Genomic DNA, 16,965 nt, shown 5'->3' with positions numbered 1-16,965 from the left:
ATCAATGCATTTGAAATTAGATTTTACAAAACAATAAAATAAATTCTTTAGACAGCAGTTTGTGGGTATCTGAGCCGGAAACCCTCACGAGACAAAACTCGTCCACTAGGGCCACCTAGGGGTTTAAAGCCTTATTGCATATGGTAAATGCAATCGCGATTCCTGCGAAAGTGAGTTAGTTTTTTATTTTGCTCGAGGACTAGCAAAATGTAGGTTGGAGGGTGTGATAAGTGCTAAATAATGCACAAATTAATATCTTATTCATAGCACTTATCATTATTTTAATTCACATATTTTGTAAATTCAACTAAAAAAATGTGTTACCTTCATCACTGCATTTTAATAAATTATTAAAGGTAATTCGAGTTTTACTTATTTATTTACTGATTGAGCTTAATGTATGCAGGTCAAGTCAAGCTTAATGAGGTAAAGCCTAAACTAACACTGCATCATTTCATAATTTTACATCCCCCAGAGTCGACTCCAAGAACTCTTCTCCAGAACCCAGTGCTTCCCATTAATTCCTGACTCTTCACAAGTTCACCTAAATTTCTTCCCACTCGTTCCAACTCTTTTTTCACATGATTCAATTCTCCTATTTTAATCTCAAAAACAATAAAATCCCTTCAATTATTTGTCTCTCAGATCTCAAAGCATACCATCATATTTGCACGAATCCCAAAGCAACCAATTTCCCTCCAAATCTCCGCGTCAACATTTCAATGTCCCAGCCATAATTCCGGATCAACCCCATCCGGATTTTCCACCAAATCCAACTCTCCTTGCTTCAGCGGAACAGGACCACGTCTTCCGCAATCCAAACATCCCTCCTTAGCTTCATCTTCCCGAATCTCCTGTGCTTCCCACGTCCACATTTTCCCAGCATCCTCATCCTCTCCCTCCGAGATCTTCTCAAACGCCTACAGCCGGATCCCAAAGCCTCAGCCGAGATACTCTCAAACATCATCCAAGCTTTATCCGAATCCCCTGTTCCCAGCCGTATGAACCGCATCCTCTTCTTTTGGCTTGATCCCATTTGTCCACGAATGAAGTCTCACACGACATTCCTCTCTGCCGGAAATCTTTTCATCCCGTTTACATGCTGCTCCACGCCCGCAGCTTCATCCTTCCGGATCACTCACCATCCACGGATTTCTCCTGCAGCCAATCCCATGTTTCGGAACCACTTCTTCCCAGCCGAGATATTCTCAACTTCACTCTCCCTTCCGCATTCAAAATCCCAGCAATCTCCTCATCCCAACAGATCAATCCTTCCTCCCAAACCGACCAATCCTTATCCCAACTAGATTCCCAGCTCCACACCACAGCCGAAGGATCCATCCAACCTTCATCCCCTGCTTCGGATAAGTTCCAAACTCCCTCCCATTCGCAGTTGTCCAGCAAATCCATCGCCCATGATGAATCCAACGCGTCCCAGCCGCGTTCAAGATCCTCTCCGCGTTGAAGAAGCGCCGATTTCTTTCGTCGCCCACGGACAGCAACTCACGGATCCGAACCTGCCTTGTAATCTTCTTCCACGCATCTGTTCACAGTATCCCGAGCTTCACGTCCAACTCCAGCAAGATCCCAGCCTTCCTTCCCCACGATTTATCCTCACGCATCTTTCGGCATCTTCTCTCAGCCGTGATCGTCATTCCCCTGCTTCACGCATCTTCTCCTTTGATCAGCATCCCAGCAGCCGGATCCAAGATCCGAACCACAGCAGTCCAGCAAATCAGGCCAAACTTCATCCCAACGGCAAAGGGTTCATCCTTATCCATGATTCGAAATAAGGAAGAGGAAAGAGAGATTGGAGCCTATAAAAGGCCAGGCGTGAAACAGAGGAAGCAACTTGGCTGGGGATCCACTCCTCTTCGGCTCTTCTCAGGTTGAGTTCCCACAAGAATAAAAGGGGAGAGAGAACTTTTGGGTATTATGGGAATAACTCCCCACGGAAAGAACAAAATATATGAGGAAGGGAGTTTGATTTTTATTCAGTTCGTGTTGAGATTAGTCTGAGAGGGAAGACGAAGAAGGGAGGAACCCAGTCATGATGAAGGCCTTCTGCGTCGTTGCTGCTACCTCCCATACCATGGAAGGCTGATCTCTTCACTAGGGCTGGATGCAGCCCTAACAAAGGGATACGGGTTTTATATTTTTGATTTCTATTCTTGGAGTTGTATAAACTTTATTCTGTTCTTAATGAATATTTTATTTCATCCCATATTTAATTTCTGTGATTTTAAGTATGATGTTTATACAACTGTTTTTCATGATCACTAAGTTAATGTAAGATCATCCATGCTTAAGGAAGATGCAGTGTCCTGCCACATTAGTTTAGGGTAGACATTTCATGCTAACTGAAGATGGATGTTCCTAAATTACTTTTGTGAAATTTTATTTGAATGCTTATAGGGCTTGTAGCCAATTTGCATGTTAATCTAAGAACGAATTAAAATATAAATAACCCTTATTCCGATGTTAGTGGTGAATTCTTTGCCCTAGGTTCCCCCAAACTGATATCATTTTAATTGTATTTTCTTTTATTAAATTTCTTAGTTTAATTTTCTTCACAAACTTTTTCTTTTAAATATTTTTTTTTAAGAAAACAACTATACCCCAATCTCTGTGGATCGATACCCGTAATCACTATCCTACTAGATACGTGCTATTGCGTGGTCTTTAAAGTTGACTATCACTATCCACCTGTAGATGGATGTTTTTTGTTTTGTCTTTCATACTACAAATATATTTTCATTGGCCAACTTAATGATTGCCATGGCATTATCTCATTTTGTTTTTGCTCAACTCTTGATGAATGATTGGAAATGGACATAGGTGAAACAGCTCTACAAATATATTATTGAAAAGGCATGCTTCAATCGTCCCATTCGGTTCGGCATATAAAAAATGCATGATCGCCCTCTTCCATCGCCAAGAAGGGGGGGAGAGAGAGAAAGAGGACCAACCATAGTGTCATCCGGTGGAACAAGGGGGAAAGGGAACAAAGAAGAGGATTGCAATCCCGGTCCTCTATTTCGAAACCCTTTTGTCTTTTTAAATTTCGAATTGAAGTTGGCAAACAATCTGCCAACTTCAATTCAAAATTTAAAAATAAAAAAATGGATTTGTAATAGAGGACTGCGATTGCGATCCTCTTGTAGGGCTGCGGCCAATTTCATTCGCCCCTTGTACAGTGTCAAAACCCTAACCAAGCCCCTCCATCCCCGGCCAGTTGAAGACAACGTCGTGCAACCTAGGTAAGTTGCACTCTCTCCCTCTCCCTCTCCCTCTCATCCTCCCTCTCTCTCTTCCTATCTCTCCTCCCTCTCTCTCTTCCTTTCTCTCCTTCTCCCTCTCCCCCTCCCTCTCTAGGTTTCCCTATTTTGGTATGCTCTAGAAAGGCATGATACGGAACCGTATCATGCCAAACCTGTCATCGGCTAGTATGTCTTTCAATACTGGTTCGGCGAACCTTGATTGTCATCTTCCTACTCTTAATGTTGCCCTTTTTTTTTCTACAATACCATCATCACCTCATAATATATGGCATCATAGGTTTGGTCATGTCTATAATTTTAAACCAAGAGTTGGAATATCAAGGTATGGGAGCATGCCCACCTGGGGTGGTACAAGACGCATCATATCGAGGACTGTGCTGACAAATGGTGTTAATGGATTTGCATAGAGAGCCGTCTGCATGTCTTGATCAGCCATTTTTGGACTATTTCAGATTTATACAATTTTTGTGTAAGTTTTGGGGTTCATTACAACATCAAATATCATTGATTTTGATCTCAAAGCCATGCCCTATATATGAATCCAATGATCAAGCAATATTGAATCCTCATTCAACAATTTCCATGTGATTATTACAAGAAAACAAGATTCCACTTGGATTTCTAAAATAAGGGAAAAAAGATGAGAGAATATAAACCTAGCTTGAATAATTTTCAAAAACCAAGCTTTGGTCCTACAAGCCAATCTCCCTAGTTAGTCTTTTCTTCTCCCAACTTCATTTCAAACATTTAATTGTAAAAAGGATTGTTTTAGCCATCCCAAGTAATACGAGGTAGTATGCTTGGTTCAAGACCGGCCAAATGTGTATCATCCTTTAAGTGCCCTCAACCGCTTGATCTAGGGCCGGTTCAAGCAATTAAGGCAATATTTGCCAAAATGATGCCCTCCTTCATTGTCAAGGGGTTGGTACAGACTAAGGAAGACCGAGCTAACCCGAACCATGTAGTTTGAGCCGTACCGAACTAAATAGGTTAAGAAATGGAATAATTCGGACAGTTGGGTCGATACAGCCCTTTACAGCCTCTCGAGCACCTCCTCCAAACCCCCCTCCCCGATGCCCTAGGTCCTCTCTCTCCCTCTCCCCCCAACCCCTCCAAGACACTCCCAGGTCCTCTCTCCCTCTCTGCCTCTCCCATTGTCTTTCTAGCAAATTCTCCCGCCCTTCGTCTCTACAACCCCATTGTCTCCACCCTCCGACCTCTCCCTCGCCTTCCGCGCCACCTCCCCCCACCCCTCTACCTTTGCCTTCGCTATCGAGATGGGGACTAACCTTAGTTCCCAAGTAAGCCCCTCCCCACCTTCCTCCCTCCCTCTCTCTTTCCCTCCTCCATCCTCTCTCTCAACCTCCCTCTCCATCCCTCTTTCTTCCTCCCTCTACTTCTCCCTCTCCCCCACCCTTTCGATATGCCTTGGAATGGTACGGTACTGACTTGTATCGTACCAAACCAGTCGTCGGCTGGTATGATCTCCGATACCAGTTCAGTGAACATTAGTACAAACCATACAAATCAGTATTTCAAACCTCAAGGTATATCATTGCAATACTAATAAAACCTTTAGTTGTGTATCTTCATTTGGTCAAGTGTATTGTTTTAAGGATTATTCCTACTTTTCCCTCAAAATATCCTGTTCATATAAGTGAACTAGCAAGTCAAGCAAGCAAAAATTTTGATGTCTATAGTAATTATAAGGTAATCACCATGCAAGTACAAATGCAAAAGATTCTCACTTAGACTCATTGAAGATTGATTTTCAGAACTTAAAAAGTGTAGGCTAGGGCTAAGCAATAGAGAAAGTCATGCATAAAATTAAGTTGATTTAGAATCAATTTATTTATTGTTTAGGACATATCATTTACATTTGGAATGCTTCACACAATATTCACGTTTAACATACTTCCAATGAACCATATTAGTATCAACTATTACAACCTCTAACAACTGCAAGCTTGGGGCTCATAGTGACATATAGAGTCCAGGCTTTCACAGATCTCAACCCAACCTACTATTACTATTAGTTACTATCAGTTTCTAGCTCAAATAAATTGTGCAAATGAAACAATTAATTTTAAACTAATATAACAATCAAGTTAAAATATCTTCAAAGAAGGACAAGGATTTAAGTGCTAGTGCCAATGGGTATAGTAGCCATGGTCAACAGGGCACATACCACATTGTCAAAAAAAAAATGAAAACACAAAAGAACTTTGTTTAATTAAAAATATTATAAAAGAAGAATCAATGACTGTTGTGTCAACTTGTGCCAGGCAACAACTTTGGCATGGCATAGTTGCTCGCTGACACAAACAAGCACAGGCCATCACTTGCAATCTTGCTTACATAATTTAGTCATTTTTAAAACCATTTATATAAAATCATTTTAAGAAGAATTAATAAGGGCTTACTAATGAAATTAGACCCCATTAAAATAATAATTTCATGGCTACATCTACATTTAAACTTTAAGTTGAAACCATGGTCCAATAAATTAATGATCAAGCACCTATAAGATGCATTTATTACCTGGTTCCTTGCAAATAGACAAAGTTATGACATACAATAGGCAAAGTATCAGATTGTAGTAAATAGTAGTATATTCCAACTATGCAGCAGATAACACTTTAGTAATTAATTTGGAGATACTATTTCTCTGCCAAAAGTAATATAAAGGATACAGCTCTAAGCATTTCACCAATGAGCCAGTCATCAGCCCTCTCTGTATTCTGCACAAAGAAATGAGAAAACACAACACCTACCTATCAATGAGGTCAAGCTTTGTAATAAAGACATTAAAGGAAGGAGCTTTTTAGGCTCACATACAGTTGGATAACACTTCTTAAGAATGTTTCCAGCTCTTGACCTAAGGTACAGCAAAAGGAGGCGTGCCTGCAACCATGCAAGCCCTGATGTTTGTCCTTCCTGAAAATGTCAGAAACGAAGAATTTTACTTGATGATTCCTATTTTCTTGAGATCAAGAGCTTAAAGGTCAAATTTCTCATAATGAAATGTAAAAAAGACCAGAAAATCTTCATCAAGCATTTTCTTTCTCTCCTGTATATGACATAATGACACTACATTAACGCAAAGAAAGTAAAAGATACACAGGACGAGATTAATCCTAAAGACTATATGAAATGCACAATTCCATCTTAGTCCTTGCAATGGTGTTTCCCATTTCATAAAAAAAGCCAATAATAAATGGTTGAAGCCAGGAATCGCCGAACGGATACCAGGACCTGTACCGGTCGGCAGTCGGTACGGTTCAGTACTGAACTGGAACCAGTACGGCTAGGGCGTGTCGGTTCCGTACTGGCACACCATTTTTTTTTTTACTTTTCAAGAATATTTAATTAGTAATCACTCTTTTTGAAGTTTTTCAATGATTTTAAGTATAATTTGATGTTTTCTTAATGTTTTCTTCATATTTTTTGATATTTTTTGATTTTTTAATGTTTCTATGATCCTGGTTTAACGTAATAATGCATTTTATTATTTTAAAATTATACAAATTATAAAATGATTAGTGAGATGTTGTATGCTACAAGAAACAAGTATCCATAGTGCCCACAATCAACCCGGTTCGAAACCGGGTTGACTCGATGCGAATCAACCGGTTTGCACCGAGTCGACATTGAACCGGCCAATTTCGGTCGGTTCCGACCGGTCCCTCTGCGATTCCAGCCCATAGGGGCCAGATGAATTGAAATGGCGAACCATACGGGCTGGAACCGAATTAAAATGGAGAGCCGACCCAATGCGAAACCGGGTCAACTCAGTACTGCCGAACCGGCCGGTTCGGCCTGGTTCCGCAGCCTTTGGTTGAAACTGTTCCAAATCATATTTCAGACCCATCGTAACTTGGTTAAAACAATCTCTCCACACCTAGGGGTAAGGCTGTGCACATCCGACTCTCTCCAGATCTTATAATGATGAGAAACTTGTGCACCGGACACCCTTCTTTACATTTTTATGTTTATATCTATACTAACAGATAAAGCAAGCTCTATGGGGGTATCCATCAGTCATTCAATCGCCTTCACATGATCATTGTTAGTCATTTCATATTCAGCAAAATAATACCATCTGAAGCTTAGTCAAATAACATGGCTGGCCCAAATCGGGATACAAATATATACAAATATAGCACAGTATGATTTCAAAGTCTGGTGGAAGACAAAAATTCAACACATAAGTGTAAATAGATAGAATTCATTCATACCTTTTTTTTTTTGGTACAACAATGGCTCACACGCAACAGGTGTGAGTGCAACCCATAGCCAAAATTAGATTCTCCAATTTAAAATAATATTTTCTACATAAGTAAGTTATTGTTTATAAAATAACATTGGGGGAGGGTTCCAGCACAAGTGTACAACTGAAAGGGGAAAAAGTAACGGTTGTCACACACAAATGCTAACATTAAATACAGTCATTTTGTTCAAAGGAAACAGCTGACATATTACAGTTTTGTGGCTTTCTACATTTGGGTCATGAACATATTACAGCTGACAACTAAAATTATTAAAGTAACCCACTTATGAATTAATTGCTGCCACTGTGGCAAGGAAAGGAAGCATAAACACTCGAGCAATTTTTTTTTTTGAAACAATTCCTTCATTCCTCTGTACTTTGGACCATGAGTTAAAATTTAAAAAAAATCAAAGAGGAGTTCTACATGTCCATTGAGAGAAAAGGGGAACATGGGAGTCAAATTGCAAACAAGTAAGGCAAACAGATTTGATTGTGAGTTTGTGATCTTGTTGCCCATAAGGCTGCCATCATTGCTTGCTACTGGACTGCAAAAATGGGGACCAGGGAGAGTTGATAGGCATTTTCTTCCTTTCTCTTTAGGGTCTGAAAAAAGATGGAAGGCTTTTGGCAGAGGAAGGGAAGGAAGAAGGAAATATGTGATTCAATAAATTAAAGCCCACATTTGTTGCACTTTTAAGCCACAGCTTTGCCGTTCATTCATATAAAACAAGTACTTTCACACACATTCAAAACATATACAAAGTTTATTGTATAATTCAAAAAGAACATCAAAAAAAGAAATGTTCTTTTGTTTGAAAATTCACCAAATTCAGATATAATGTGTACTATATGTATGTTGATTAACTATGCATTTGAAGAAACATGACAAAGAAATAGGGTCAGTACATTATTAAAAAAGTCCAAATAAAAGAGATACCCAATTTCTTCACCATCATCATGGGAGTTGACAAAAAAATAAAAAAAAAATCATGAAAGCAAATCCTTTCAAATTTAAATTCTGATAAACACTGGACCAAGAGGGGCAATCAAGATCTCAAGGAAAAAAATCACTCGCACGAAATCTACTTCTGATTCATCAATGACAACCAACCAATGACCACCAATGCTGTCTTTGGAATAAGAGATGTCTTCCTGGATTTGGAAGAGGCAGTCCTTGAAAAAAACACAGATCATTGGTATCTGGTTAGTGGGCGCCTCTAGAACGATCTTAGTACTCGATATGTCTGATTCCTGAAATGCTTAGGTATGATTAGGCAACACATTAGGTAAACCTCTCATTATTATTTTGGTTGCTGATGTCTTGTTCCATGAGAATATCAAAGCTTATTATGTACTTCATGTAATTTGCTCAACTTTCATGATTAGTATGCTTGCTTTAACATTGGTTGGTATACTAAGAGCACACATGTATTTATGATTGAGCTTGCATGGGAATTGTTAACGAAGAGTGTGTAATAGCTCACTGTTTACACATGAATTGCGAGTTTAGGAGCTCGAACACAAATTTATTTGCAAAAAAAAAGTTCTCAGAATTTTTGCAAAAAAATGTAGATCAAGTAGATTTATGTGACCTTATAGATTTTTTTTGTTTCTTTGTTAAAATAAATATTGTTTTCAATTTAAAATTGTGCAATTCAATGAATCGGACAGTTACACTTGTATATGTCAGAGTGGGTCAATCTGGACCATCCAATTTGTAGTTTTAATTGCAATTGGTGACAATATAGATGGAGAATCATATTTATTAATATGCTCAATTCGGGGTTGTTGATGTGATCTGTGATAAGGTGGAACACAAATCTATATTATGTCCTGGTATAAGGTCTTACTCTAGATAGCATCCAATGAATTAGAGAGAGAGAAGGAGAGCCATTGGATCAAGTCATATGATGGAGCTGTCTAGTTTAGTACTGAACCAGGTATATGACCGACTTAGAGTAAGTCAGTTTAAGATAAGATCAGGTGAATATGTTTTCTCTCTCCTTCTCTCTCTTTCTCGTTCCACCTATTCTATTCACACACATTCTTTTTCTCCTCCCACTGGGAAAGCATGCAACTAGGGTGGACCGGCTAAGTTGAGAGTTGAAAGAGCTTTGAATCTCCATGATGTTCTTCATATATTTATATTACCAAGTGCTAATACAAATCCAAGTATAATGACGCTTCTTAAACTTTCAGATTATCTTGTTTTCTGTTAATTCATCAACAGATCAAAGGTTGTCCTGGGACTCATGGCTAATTGATAAAACACACAGAAGTCATGGCTTTCCTAATAAGAATATGGAGCCATCAAGGCAATGGCATTATAAAGCACCTGATTCATGAATTTGTCAATAGCAGAAGAAATCATGCAGTGCTGCTTCAAACGACTCAATATCATATTCACGGTCATGTAGCCCTATTAATCGATTTAGGGCCACCTTCTGCACCATCTCTTTAAGTTCAAATTTACTACTTTGGTGGAAACAAAATTTTCCAATGTTTTGCTATCAATGATTTCCTTAATGGTCCACTAGCACCCACCATTCTGAAGATATTGGTAAATTTCCAATCTGCATCATCTTTTGCTCTTCAATTGGTTTAGTCATTTTGTCAACAAAAAGCCTTTTCATCCAACCATCCTGTGAATTAGCTTTAACTTTTGAAGAAGGTAGATGGTTCTTGACTTTACACAACTACTAAAATGCATACCACAATTTTACTTCATGATATAGAAATGACAGAAATGGAAGACCTCGCGGGCCTCAATAAAACTGCCAGTCTCTCTTTTGTCCTCCAAGCTTGACTTTTAGACTTGGAACCAAAGTAGGAACTAGAGAAAACTTTTTATCACAAGTTCACAACACATCTTTCCATTAACTTGAACATCCTCATAAAATATGAAATAACAATTTCAAGCTCTGCACTTCTCAAGGACAGATTTTTCAGCTCAACATCCATGATTTAGTAGTGTCTTTGCTTAATAACAAATTTCGTGCAGCAGCATTCTCAATTGGATCTCCCAAGGAAAGCCTAGAACAAGAATAAACTTCAACTGAAAACATTCAATAAGCAACTGCTTCTTGGAGGCAATAGATCAGCCTTAGGTTAAAGAAGATCAATTAAAAATACAAAAAGAAATTGAGGAAGAAGAGAAGAGAGAGAAAAAAATCAGATCCTTTATTTATTTTTCAAAAATATTTTTGTAAAGTAGGTCCTTTTAAAATCCTAAAAATATTCTAAAAGAACTAAATTTAGTCACCGATTTAAGTAATAAAATTTCAGATTTTAAAATCAAACTCGTGACCAAGGTACGCCATCTCGGTACTAGGCCCCGTACTGGTGCCACCTTGTCACTGTGTCGGTACGCCCGGTACGTGGGCCGGTTTGGCGCACCGAGTGTTAGCTACCCTCCATACCGTATACTAGTACTGAATTGGTATAATACGGTAGGTCCCGTATCGTCTGGTTTAGACAGTATGGTATACCATGCTCGTGACTAAACATTAAAAAAAATCATATCACTTGATGCATGTAATACATCAAAGATACATTTCACAGTACACATATAATTTAAACCGAAACTCCTGAATCCCAAGTTGTTGGCCTAACAAGCCAAGGATGTAATTATACTTAAAAACCCAAAACAAATAGAACAAGAACTTGTCCCTTTGAAGCCTGAATCACTCTCTTTTCATTCCATTGGCCCAACCTCCACTTCCATTTCATCACCTTCTTAGGGGAAAAAAATTCTTTCAGATGATTCTCCAATAACATTCAAAGCTTAGTTTTTATTAATTGGAATGACAAAACTCGAAAAGATGTCCTGAATCCTAATCTTTCAAGAAAAAATCAGTGAAGAGCTGAAAAAGAACAAATTTTCTAAACTGACCGACTACGTTAATGCTCTATGTTAAAGGTTATATCCTGATTGCAAGTGAGATGGAAACATGGAACTGCCAAATTAATGGATAATCTTAAGACTTGAGGGAGAACAAAACTGGAAGAAAAAGTAACATCACGGACTGTGCAGTGCTGCATCAGCAAAGCGGAACTAGCCATTCAGTAAATTATTCCACCTCCAAAATAATCATCTACACCTTCTAATCTGACCAAACATGAGCAAATATCAAATGCTTATAATAATGTTAAACTAGCACCCTGCTCCAAATTGGTTGATGAGACATGCAAGAATTCAATGCTGAACCTAAAAGTGCATAAGTATCAGAAAGGATAAGTGCAAGAAACATATTATGATAAAACTATAAATGGAGATACGATAAAACTAAATTTGATAACGATAAACCAAGATCCGCCGAACCAGGCCGAACCACCTAGCTCGGCCCGTTCCGAGCCGACCCGCTGGGGGACCGGGACGGTTCATCTCTTTTTTCCGGAACCGGCTCCAAACTGACCATAACCAGCTCCGAATCAATAAGAACCACTCGAAACGGGCCAGAACCGGTCGTGAACCACCCGAACTTAGTCCAAACCAGCCGGTTCCGTGCGGAACCGGTACAAACCGTCCGGTTCACACTGAGTCAGACCGGTTCCGAACCGCCCCCCTCTCCCTCTCTCTTTCTTTTGTTGTAAAGGCTAATGGGGGAGGCCCGAGAAGTTTCTCAGGCCTTTCCAACCTATCAAATACTCCCTCCTTCTCCAGAGCAAAAAATACGCTGATTCAGTATGATTGAAGGAGGATCCAACCCTAAATAAGGTATGTTTTCCCTCTCCTATCTCATTTCCTCTTTCTTTGGACGCCAAAAAATATCTTGAAATTTGTGAAATAAGGAGAAATCATGCCAAAATTTTTAATTTTAGCTTGATTTTATGATATGTTGTAGATCTATGGATGATCTATACGATGTGCCTCCTAACTATACTAATGATCCGGATATCTACGAAACATAGCCACTCGACAAAATTTTAAATATCAGTATATATGTTATACTTTAAATATATGTAATTGATTGTATTATTTTATATTTTCACCTCACTTGTTGATTTTAGGATATTTCTTGTGGATTCATATAGCATGCAACATCTCACTAATCATTTTATATTTTGTATCACTTTAAAACAACAAGATGCATCATTTAGGTTATACCGGAATCATAAAAACATCAAAAAACATCAAATTATACTTAAAATTATTGAAATAATTAAAAAAATTGATTACCGATTAATCAAACTTGACAAATTAAAAAAAAAGGACATGCCGATTCAGAACCGGCATGCCCAAGCATACCATGTGTCGATACAGTACCAAACCGGTACCAAACCGACTCGCCCACCGACCGGTACGAATTTCGGTACCGGTTCGGAGGACCTTGAGATAAACTCTATAAAAGGTATTCATTTTTCGTATCTTTGTTACCTAAAAAACAAAAAAATGGGAAGCAAATGTTCTATAAACCAAAATTGTTCATCATGATGGTACTTTGATATTAATAAACAATAAAAAACAAGCAAATATTGGCTATGTTGCATGGCTTAGAATTCTAAAGGTGGCATATTTTTATGAGATGAATATGGCAAAGAAGGAGATGATGAGGAGGGTAAAATGGACTAAAGAGGAAAATGATAATTTTAAAAAACACTAACAATCAAAAGCTATATCGAACAGTTTCTAGTATTTTGAGTTTTGAGAGTGTGAAAACCCAAGCTTTACATATCAAGGCATCTTATTTCAAAGCACAGAATATTATCCAATATAGGAGAGTCAAATGCTCAGTAATCCAACAAACAAGCAACCGTTTCGGTTAAAACTACTAATGTTTTTCAAGATATTCTGTACTATTCTAAAGAATCGAGTTGTCAGCTCACTATCATCAAAATATCACTTTGCGGATTGATTAATTGATCACACATGACGCATTGATAGCCAAGAGGCTCCTTTTACATCTTCTTTCCTTCTTCTGACCTTGGGATGTTATTAGCTACATAAGTTAATGATAGATTAATATTTTGCTCAAATTATTTAGATTAATTTGTGACCAAACATGTTGCCATCATGCATTATGTCTATTTATGTTACACTCATCGACACGAGCATGTTTTTTAAATTTACTTAAGATACAAAATTTCAATATTTGTCGCAACACAGCATTCTATAATATGAAAAATATAAGTTTCCCTTTTTTTTTTTTTGTAGCCAGCATCATACGATATATACCATGCTAACTGCTAACCAACATGAGTACGATACTTGATGCATTTAAATAAGTGAAGCAACAATACAAACAGAGAGCTGATATAGAGCCTGAATGCCCTTACTTCTACTAATGGAATAGAGGAATAGCTTGGAACAATTGAACCAGCAGTGTTCAAAAGAACCAAAGACTTTGCAAGAGCCGGCCATAAACCAGCCACAATAGATACAAAATAGCCTGAAAGCAAATGGCGGTAAGGACTAATAAGTTATAATGAAGAACACTGTCAGCATTAAGTTGGGGGAAGATGCTATCTATTCAAAAACAGTTTCATTTATTATCATGAATTAGGAAGTACCACCAATTGAGTTGCCAACAAGGTGGACTGGTTCACCCACAACATCAATGATAAAATCTCTCAATAACTCTGCCCACACAAGTTTGGTGTATATGACATTTGGTTTTTCTGACTTCCCAAAACCTAGAAGTGTGATTGCCCAAACCCGATGTCCACCATCAGCAATGCTGGATAGATTGTCACGGAAATGTTCCAGAAAAGCCCCAAAACCATGAACAAAAAGAACTGCAGGACCTTCATGCCCGACAACTGTATACTGAAAATAAAGCAAGGAGTTTGCATGAAAAATATGATACAAGAAGTAGAACAAAAATGTAAATTGACGTATAAGTGTGTAAGTTTAGTAATCCTTAACAGAAGTTGCTAATCTTCACCACACTTTGCAAAGCATAAGATTTGAAAAAAGAAAAGCAAAAGTTGAAGTCGCTCCTTGGCCATGCAAAGCCAAGGAAGGCAAGTAGCATGACATGGAAGCAAATAGAGACAAATGAACATTTTCTTAAGTTTTTAGAGTCGAGTATTTTTGTAATTTTCTAGATTTGCTGGACATGGACTGTCATAGGGCTCATGTTTTGTGTTTTAGGTTTATTTATATTTTGAGGCTTAATTTATGGTCCTTAGTGGGGTCTAATTAGTCAAAATTATAGATTTGTTATTTGGAATCCAAGTCCTCATAGGAGTAGGAGTATTAGAACTCTATAAATAGGGCTGTAATCTCTTATTATGAAGGAAATCAAAAATTTCAGAGATTTTTCCTAAGCAGTTATGCTTTCTTTTAGAGTTGTGTGATGCAAGTCTAACACTAGGTGTGATACCTATGGAATTCTAGGTGTGATTCCTAGAAAATCTCTCTTTTCTTCTTCTTTTTCTTTAATTATAGCACCCTAAAATCTCAAATTCAGATCTGATTACATCCCGACTAAACACTTGCAAGCAAAAGCAACAAATCCATAGCCACCCATCCATCAACTAGCCTTCAGATTTACAAAACAAACAAATTTTTATTCCCGTTTTTCTTTTCCCAGCCCACGTAAAATCCTCAAAACTTCTTCTTTTTGATCCTATTTTGCACCCAAATCGTTTCCCATACATATACCAACATAAAACCTAGCTTCTTACACAAAGTCCCTACCTTTTTTAGCCCAAAACAACCCATTCCCTGAATTTTCCCTAATCAAGGCTGTCCTACCCCACAATTTCTCGGTTCCATAATGGATTGCAGCCTAATATTAAGCAAGAAATGATTCCCCTAGTGGATAATGTTAGCCAGGCCTCCTATTGGCACTAGAGTTGGAAAAGTACCTTAGACATGTCATTAAGGTGTTTAGCTCGCAAGCCAAGCAGTCCCTTACCTAAAAGAAAGTGATAAACAATTAAGAGCTGGTAATTCTGCTCCCCCACTTTCCAACACAATAGTTTTAACACTAAACAGAAGGGGATGATGAAGTCAAGGATTTCGATCACATGGCATAATTTCTGGGAGTTTCAATGGAGAATATTCAAGCACCAAAACTATCTGATGGGCCAAATTGCTTCGAGCATTGAGTCTGTATTTATTCAGTCTTTAATTAGAGAATCAGCCATTAGGTTACTTGGCCCCTATGTAACAAACACTTTCTAGTTACTCAGTTATCAACTTCTTGACTTGTAAGTGATTTGGTCCCAATGTTATATATTATTTATTGGTTAGTTAATCCTCATATCAGGGTAAGCTATATATATATAGGACATAGGCAAGCTAAAAGAATAGTCCTGAGTCATATTTTATATGTGAGTTTAATTAAGAAAGAGTGTATTCTTTGGCAAGGTTTGGACTCCTACCCCTCTGTTGCTTCCCTCTCTCAAACTCCATCCTACTCCCCCTATACTGCTTTCTTCTCTAATCTCTCTCCTCTCTTTGTTTCCTTGATTTCTTTCACCTCTTAGGCCTATCTACATTATTGCAAGCCATCCCCTTAATTATCCAGCATCAAGTTGGCATTAGAGGTAAATTGCTATATCATGGGGCACAATTTCAATCATGATGATCCAAGCCCTCAACCAATAGCTATCAGCATCGATGGATCCTATCATAGCATCAGAACTCTCTATAAATTTCTTCATATACCGAGTTCATATTTATTTAATTTTTAAGTATTAATTATTACATTACTTGGCCCTCAAGTAGCTTAGTCGTTAAGTTACTTGGCCACCATATAAATTACTTGAGGTCAGTCTTCTGAAAGGTGGCTTCAGTATGCAGGCAGCCAAGGGAGCATATAGTGGATATGCGATATACGGCCCACACAAGCAGATACATGCAGTTACTATTTTTAGTATTTTACTAATTAAAAATAAATAAATTATATTAAATATAATAAAAATAGCAACAACAATATTAATATTTTATCAATAGACAAACAATATTAATAACAATGACCAATAATGAGTGTTTAATACCTAATAGCAAAATACTTATAACATAATTAACATATTAACATTATTAAATACATATATCAAGCCCAACTAAAATCTGCATCAAACAAAACCATCAGATTGAACTTGATTCATTTGTGAACCCATATAAGAAGTCATTACCTAGTTATGTTCCCATTAATTCGACATCCTGGAAGGGTTTCACCTGGGGACAGACCTAGGTGTTTTGCCTATGTGTTTAGTTTGTGAGCATGCTAAGTGTGCCTATGTTTGCCTAAGCTTGCTTACAGCATCTCAATCAGATCCTCCCCATGGCTAAGTTTGCATGTGGCATCTCAATCAGTTATCCCATGTCATAGTGCAGATGGTTACCAGTTGTTAGACTAGAAGACCTATTGAACTAATTCCATTGCCTCCTCAGTCAAGGCCATTGGAACTTGTTGAATCCCTTAACCTTTTTCCAACCAACCCATCTTACCACCAATACCT

General features: G+C 37.9%; 1 protein-coding gene across 2 annotated transcripts in view; it reads right to left on the bottom strand.

The window, feature by feature from the left end:
* Nucleotides 1-16,965, bottom strand: part of LOC113461687 — a 66,520-nt gene that overhangs the window by 16,224 nt on the left and 33,331 nt on the right. The window contains exons 7-10 of one of the 2 annotated variants that reach the window (XM_039120962.1): nucleotides 14,062-14,317; nucleotides 13,828-13,940; nucleotides 6,120-6,218; nucleotides 5,975-6,022 (exon numbers count right to left, since the gene is read on the bottom strand). In XM_039120962.1, coding sequence (XP_038976890.1) covers nucleotides 5,975-6,022; nucleotides 6,120-6,218; nucleotides 13,828-13,940; nucleotides 14,062-14,317 — 516 coding nt within the window. The remainder of the gene's footprint in view (nucleotides 1-5,974; nucleotides 6,023-6,119; nucleotides 6,219-13,827; nucleotides 13,941-14,061; nucleotides 14,318-16,965) is intronic. The other variant, XM_039120963.1, reaches the window with a different exon arrangement.

This window comes from Phoenix dactylifera, unplaced genomic scaffold (assembly GCF_009389715.1).
Source record: "Phoenix dactylifera cultivar Barhee BC4 unplaced genomic scaffold, palm_55x_up_171113_PBpolish2nd_filt_p 000926F, whole genome shotgun sequence".
Lineage (NCBI taxonomy): Eukaryota > Viridiplantae > Streptophyta > Magnoliopsida > Arecales > Arecaceae > Phoenix > Phoenix dactylifera.
Note: the sequence above shows the minus strand (reverse complement) of the source record. Positions and strands in the feature narration are given on the sequence as shown.